Source organism: Quercus lobata, chromosome 10, assembly GCF_001633185.2.
Source record: "Quercus lobata isolate SW786 chromosome 10, ValleyOak3.0 Primary Assembly, whole genome shotgun sequence".
NCBI lineage: Eukaryota > Viridiplantae > Streptophyta > Magnoliopsida > Fagales > Fagaceae > Quercus > Quercus lobata.
The window spans coordinates 36091720-36098268 of NC_044913.1; the positions used below are offsets into that span (position 1 = coordinate 36091720).

Below are 6549 nucleotides of genomic sequence, written 5' to 3' on the forward strand. Positions count from 1 at the left end.
CAAATGCTTCACGTAGTAATGACAAAAATCTCAGCACAATACTCCTCTCAACAATGCATGAACTTAGATAGGAGCTCATGAAAACTTACAGGTTGAGCCGGAACCGCTTGGTGAAACCACTCTAGAGACAACCAAACTCTCGAGATGTCCTTACATAGCCAAAGAGCATGCACAACTTCCTCAAACTGCTCTTGACAGAGATTACACCGATCAGATGGAGCAATATGCTTTTGATGCAAATTTTCCACAGTTGGTAGAGCATCATTACAGGCCCTCCACACAAAAAGCTTGATTTTATTAGGAACCCTTAGTTGCCACAAGACCTTCCAAAATTTCCTTTGATTGTCCAAATTGGAGCTACTTGCAGTAGAAGTAGAAGTAGAAGTAGAAGCACCTGAAACAATTAGTTTGTAAGCACTACTAGTAGAAAACATACCCGAAGGAGTATGAGCCCAAGCAATACGATCAGGTGGACGCCGAAAACTCAGAGGAATTCCCAAAATAATGTCAACTTCGTGAGGGAGAAAAAGCTCCTTAACCATCGATTCCTTCCACGCAAATCTGTCTTGGTCAATAAGGAAACTAACTCTTGTATCATCAGCCAACTAAGGCAAGGGCGAAATAACAGAGCAACAAGCTTCGTTTGGCAGTCAATGATCTCCTTTAATCCGCACAGATTTACCATTCCCTACACGCCAAATCATCCATTGTCGAATAACATCCCTTACACTAAGAAGGCTTTTCCATGCATAGGAACCTACAATAGACTCCCTAGCTTCAAGAATAGAATAATCTGGAAAAAACCTCGCCTTAAAAACACGATGACAAAGCGAATTAGGATTATTTATCATTTGCCAAACTTGCTTAGCCAATAAAGCATCATTAAACTTCTCAATTTCTTTGAAGCCCATTCCTCCAACCTCCTTAGCTTCGCAAAGCCTATCCCATTTAACCCAATGGGTCTTCCTAGAGCCACTGCGATTTCCCCACCAAAATTTTTGTATCATGACTTCCAATTCCTTTATTAGACCCTTAGGGAGCTTAAAACAACTCATAGTGTACGTCGAAATTGCTTGAATGACTGCTTTAATTAGCACCTCTTGACTTGCTTGAGACAATAACTTCTGCTTCCACCCTTGAAGTTTTTTTCCAAACCCTTTCCTTTATATAGATAAAACTTTGCTTCTTGGCCCTTCCCACAAATGCTGGCAAATCCAAATACTTCTCATATTGCCGAATGGCTAGAACACCCAAAATAATTTGAATACAAGACTGCATATCAGAAGAAGTATTAGTGCTGAAAAAAATATTAGTTTTGTCTCTATTAATTTTCTGACCCAACCCTCTCTCATAAGTAGCCAAAATATCCAAAATCTTCTGACATTCCTCCTCTTTTGCCCGACAAAAAAGCACACTATCATCAGCAAAAAACAAGTGAGAAACCCTTGGTCCATTCCGACAAATAGCCACTCCTTGGATGTGCCCCTCCATTTTAGCTGTATGTAACAAACTTTGAAGCCCCGTAGCGCACTTAAGGAAAAGGTAAGGTGATAAAGGATCACCTTGGCATAATCCTCGCTCCGGCTTAATAGACCCAACCGGCTGCCCATTATGAAGCACAGAATAAGAAACAGAAATTATACAAGACATAATAAGGCTTACCATTCTATCCTCCAGCCCTAAATGCCGCATGGTTTTCTCCAAGAATTCCAACTCTACCCAATTGTACGCTTTGCTCATATCAAGTTTGAGAGCCATATAACCCAACTTCCCCTGTGTCTTTCTTTTAAGGTAGTGTAACGTTTCAAAAGTGACTAACACATTATCAGAAATAAGCCTTTCGGACAAAAAAGCACTCTGAAATTCAGGAATAGCATTAGCTAAAATTTTTTTCAGCTGGTTTACCAAAACCTTTGAAATTAGTTTATAGACCACATTGTATAAACTTATAGGACGAAAATCAGATACCTTCCTTGGTTGCTTTACTTTTGGAATAAGAGCAATAAAAGTAGAATTAAGGGATTCCAGAATCACACCTAAATTAAGAGCTTTAAGCACCACAGCAGTAACATCCTCTCCCACAATATGTCAGAAAGACTTATAAAAAATGGGTGACATCCCATCGGGACCAAGAGCAGTAAGAGGAGCCATCTGTTTAAGTGCAGCCCAAACCTCATCTGCATGAAACTCACAACTTAAAAAACCAGCAACATCCTTGGAGATAGCTGGATGAATCCCTTGCAAAATACTCTCAAACTTAGATGGCTCAGAGGAGGTAAAAATGGATTGAAAATATTCCTCAACAATGGCACCCATTCAGCCTTCATCCTCCACCCACTCATTGGCACTATCCTCCAACCCAGCTATGAAGTTACGTTTGTTGCGTTGATTTGCCCGACAATGAAAGTAACGAGTGTTGCTATCACCCTCCTTGAGCCAAGCATTGTGGGACTACTGCTTCCACATGCTCTCTTCTTGAATTTTTAGCTTCTAAATCTCAACTTGTAATTTATAAATCCTCCCCAGATTTATGACATAACAACCCACCTCCTATGCATGATTAAGTTCTCGGAGCTTCTTTGCCAGGGTATTTCGAACATGCCTAAAAAACTTTTTATTCCATTATGTCAAACTAACTTGGCAGCCCAAAATCTTCCTATTAAAACTCCACACCTCATTAGATATCATATGACCACCCAATGAATTTTTATCACCTCTTCACAAGTGCTATCTTTTAACCACATGGCTTCAAAACGAAAAGGCCTCCCTTTCCTATAAAACTGCTTAAATTCATAATCTGAACATAACAACAACGGTTTATGATAAGAATGGAAGGCTTCTAAATGATGAATTTGGGTTGTAGGAAAGCGAAGAATCCATTCAATAGTTGCCACACCCCTATCCAGACGAATCCACGTATTCTGAGCACCAGGTCTACGGTTACACCAAGGGTAAGGAAATCCATTAAAGCCAAGATCCTTCAGATGACAATAATCCAAAGCATCCCTAAACCCCTGCATTTGTCATTCTGGCCTGTCCAACCACCCCATCTTCTCATTATAAAAAAAAATTTCATTAAAATCACCCATGCAAACCCAAGGAAAATTAAATCGGTGGCTTAAAGTCCGAAGTAAACCCCAAGAGTTTTCCCGACTGGTAGTATTAGGATCTCCATAGAAACTTGTGAAACGCCAAGTGTCATCCACTCCTTGTTGACAATAACATCAATGTGACAGTCAAAGAAAGTTTGCACATCCACATCCAAATCAGACTTCCAATACAAAGCAAGGCCACCACCTGTATTGACACGAGGAACAACAAAAAGATTAGTAAATTGAATCCTTCTACCAACCCTTTCTAGAATATATTTTCGACTTTAGTTTCCATTAAGAAAACTAATTTAGGATCTTTTGCTGTCACTAGGGCAACAAGCTCATCCTCTGTCTGTGGGTTCCCAAGCCTACGATAGTTCCAGCTTAAGCAACTCATAATGCCCAATGGTGCTGTCTTGCAGCCACCACCTCAAAAGTTTGTTCCTCCTCACCCTTATGGAGATCCATACAAAACTTCTTACTCTCCATATGATCCTCAAAGTCTATGCTCATGCGTTTCTTCCCAAAGTTAATGTTATTATCCACTGTCAAAGCCCCAATATCTGAAGTGTTATCCTTAGTAACCTTGTCCACTTCACGAGCTAACCTCTTCCATGCCTTAGTTAAGAGTGTAGGCCCCGTTGTCTATGATAAATCATCATCAACCAATGAATATAACCGAACTGCATGGGCCGTAGTCTTAGCTTGACAATCTTACTTAACACAAGGTACCTGTGAGGCCTCAGTTTCAGAGAGGGTACGTCCCACAATAACCTTCTCTAACCGAGCTTCATGCACCATCTCAGTACTCAAGTTCTCAACCTACCCAACCTCCACAACCGTTGAAGGACGCAGAAAGGAATCCACCTCTTCGAACACACTTCCCTCCCTCCTTCTTGTTACATCGTGACCATCACTAGGGACAGCTTGCATGGGCGTAATGTTGGCATTGCTACGAGATTGGTTTGGCACATTGGACTGCTTCTTCCAAGGAGCTTGTCGACGAGAATTCCCCGAAATAATTGCCACTGTCTTACGCACTACCCTAACAAAATTAGCCCACAACCATTCTCCATACTCTTGATCTTCCTTCCTTAATCTTCCCTTACTACAAAGCCATTTCTCGCAATCCTTGTCGCTATGACTTACTCGACCACACCAATAGCAAAAATTTGGAAGCTACTCAAACTTAATACCCACCCATCCCATAAGTTTCTGCTCAACCCAAAGGTTAAAGCATCGAGGAAGTGGCCGCGAAATATCTAAATTAATTCGGACTCCCAAAAATTCACCATCAGCCCCTTCGTCTTCCGGGTTAGCCACTTGTAACACCTTGCCTAAAGTTTTTCCTACGGATTCACCAGTTTCCTGCATTAAAAGATGGTCAGGTACATTATGAATCTAAATCCTAAATGAGGATCGAGTAAAGTCGAGTGAAGGGGCAGACTCAACATCTAAAGCTCTTTGAAACACCACCAAACTCTTGTCATATGACCAAGGTTCGAATTCCAATACACGTTCAAGGTCCAAACAATCCTTGAATTCAAATAGTAGGATATTATCTCCTACGTCCCGGATTTTGAGTTCACCTCTAGGTTTCCATAGGGGTTTGAAAGTACGGGCCACGGCATCAATGTTTACAACCCTTTTTGTGAAGAATTTTCCAGCCAAATGATGGATAATGGATTCCTCTTGTCCACCAACATCAGCATCCCGTTTTTCCTCTTTAGACAGCGAAAACCTAGCCCACATCTCTTCTAGTCCAGCCATACCGAAGCAACTAGCAACCAAAAACACAATAGAAGAGAACAACAACATCAATAGCATGCACAAAACACTCCATCCTATCAACCTTACCTAAGTCTGAAGGGAAAAGAAAACCTAGACTAGGCTAGGGACTAAATTCTACAGGTGTCAGGAAGAGAGAACCCTAAACCTAGCACATAGAACACAAAAAGAATTAGTAAAACTTTCAACTTGTGGACCAGCAACCTAAGAGAGGTTTTCTGATGAAAATAAAATTCTAAGTTTGAAGCACATAGGATAGATAAACTAATAAAGCTCCCTTCACTCTTTGATCTAGAGATTTGTAGTGCTTTTATTGGTGGAGTACAGAACTCATCCTTATGCTATGTGAGATTGGGTTTTGAATTTTAACTTAATTTCCGATAAAAACTTTCCATGAATAGCTCCACTAGCCATAAACACATACACAGTTGCGAGGGCGTATACGCAGGAGTTGTGTTGAGTCTATGCATAGATTAGTGCATACCCATGCTTTAATTGGTTTTTTTTTATTTTTTTTATTTTAGGGGAAAAAAAAAAAAAAAACCTATGCTTTCGGTGTTCATTTGAGAACACTTTATCTAGGCTTTTGCTGAAAACTTTATGGGACAAAATGGGGTTTTACCCCTTTCAGCCAAACTTTCCAGCATTTTGCCCCCTTTCTCAAACTATATAGGGATATGCCCATGTTTTAAAACTCGACATTACCATAATCGAGTTCTGCGTAAAACTCGATGATCTTATAATTGAGTTTTTATGAGATTTTTGCCACGCTGGCTCGCCAGTGTGGCATTTTCATTTTTTTTTTTTTTAAAATCTGTACATAACTCAATTATTGTAAAATCGAGTTATATACCCAACAATAAAATTATCAAGTTATAAAGCAAAATCGATATCTCTAAAATCAAGTTATGCTCATGTTATACCCTTACATTTGCTCCCATTCAGACTGTCTTGCTTTCAGTTTGAACTGAATTCCACTACTGCTCCACAGATCCACAACTGCTTCTGGACTGAATTGAAATTTCTATCACCTCAAGTAAAAAACCAATGCTAGAACTTTATGGCAATGGTATTTTCATTTGATATTGTACTGAATTTTTATTTTATTTTTGGTTGAATGAGTGTTATGTGAGTACATTGGTGTGATTTTGGTTGTTTGTTGTAGTAAATTTTAATCACAAGAGAATGAGAATCTTTAGTATAGCAAGAAGTAATCAACTATATACCTTATTTTTCTTAGATTGTTATAAAATGGTTAGTGAAATGAAGGATAACACATAATTATAAGAATATGATAAGTAGCATTTATGGCCATGTTGATAACTCTAGAAGGCTTTTATTAACAAATCAGCAATGCAAAAGCAATAAAAATGATTACTATAGATAAAATTGTATGCTGGTCTCCCTATAGATTATTTGTTAATATGCGTCCATAGGTGGTGGGACTCACATATCATGCATTAATGCATTCCATACTTTAGTTGAACGTACATAATCATCATTGTCAGACATTAACAACAGTACTACGTCTTACACATAATGTCTAGTCATTAACAACAACGTCTAATCTTTGTAGGTAGGAGTTTTTGGAAATCATCATTGCTTGAATCTGAGAAGTCTGAAATATCTTTATCATCATCTAAAGTAATAATATCATTAATAGACTTGA

General features: G+C 39.0%; 2 protein-coding genes across 2 annotated transcripts; both read right to left on the reverse strand.

Annotated features, from left to right (window-relative positions):
* Positions 1-650: 650 nt before the first annotated feature.
* LOC115964685 (uncharacterized mitochondrial protein AtMg00310-like) lies at positions 651-1055 on the reverse strand. The gene has a single exon (XM_031083946.1). It carries the CDS (start codon positions 1053-1055, stop codon positions 651-653), a length of 405 nt encoding a protein of 134 aa, XP_030939806.1.
* Positions 1056-1086: 31 nt separating this feature from the next.
* LOC115964686 lies at positions 1087-2316 on the reverse strand. The gene is made up of 4 exons (XM_031083947.1): positions 2173-2316; positions 1969-2073; positions 1663-1857; positions 1087-1602 (listed from the first exon to the last, which is right to left on the reverse strand). The coding sequence occupies exons 1-4, from the start codon at positions 2314-2316 to the stop codon at positions 1087-1089; spliced, it is 960 nt and encodes a 319-aa protein (XP_030939807.1).
* Positions 2317-6549: the final 4233 nt, after the last annotated feature.

What these genes read in the sequence shown, in the direction of transcription:
- LOC115964685 (XM_031083946.1), bottom strand. Translation starts at nt 1,055, where the DNA reads ATGAGTTGTTTTAAGCTCCCTAAGGGTCTAATAAAGGAATTGGAAGTC.
- LOC115964686 (XM_031083947.1), bottom strand. Translation starts at nt 2,316, where the DNA reads ATGGGTGCCATTGTTGAGGAATATTTTCAATCCATTTTTACCTCCTCT. An exon ending in GTGAGTTTCATGCAGATGAG is followed by an intron (nt 2,074 to 2,172) that starts GTTTGGGCTGCA and finishes ATTGTGGGAGAG; the next exon opens with GATGTTACTGCTGTGGTGCT. An exon ending in TAGGGCTGGAGGATAGAATG is followed by an intron (nt 1,603 to 1,662) that starts GTAAGCCTTATT and finishes CATAATGGGCAG; the next exon opens with CCGGTTGGGTCTATTAAGCC.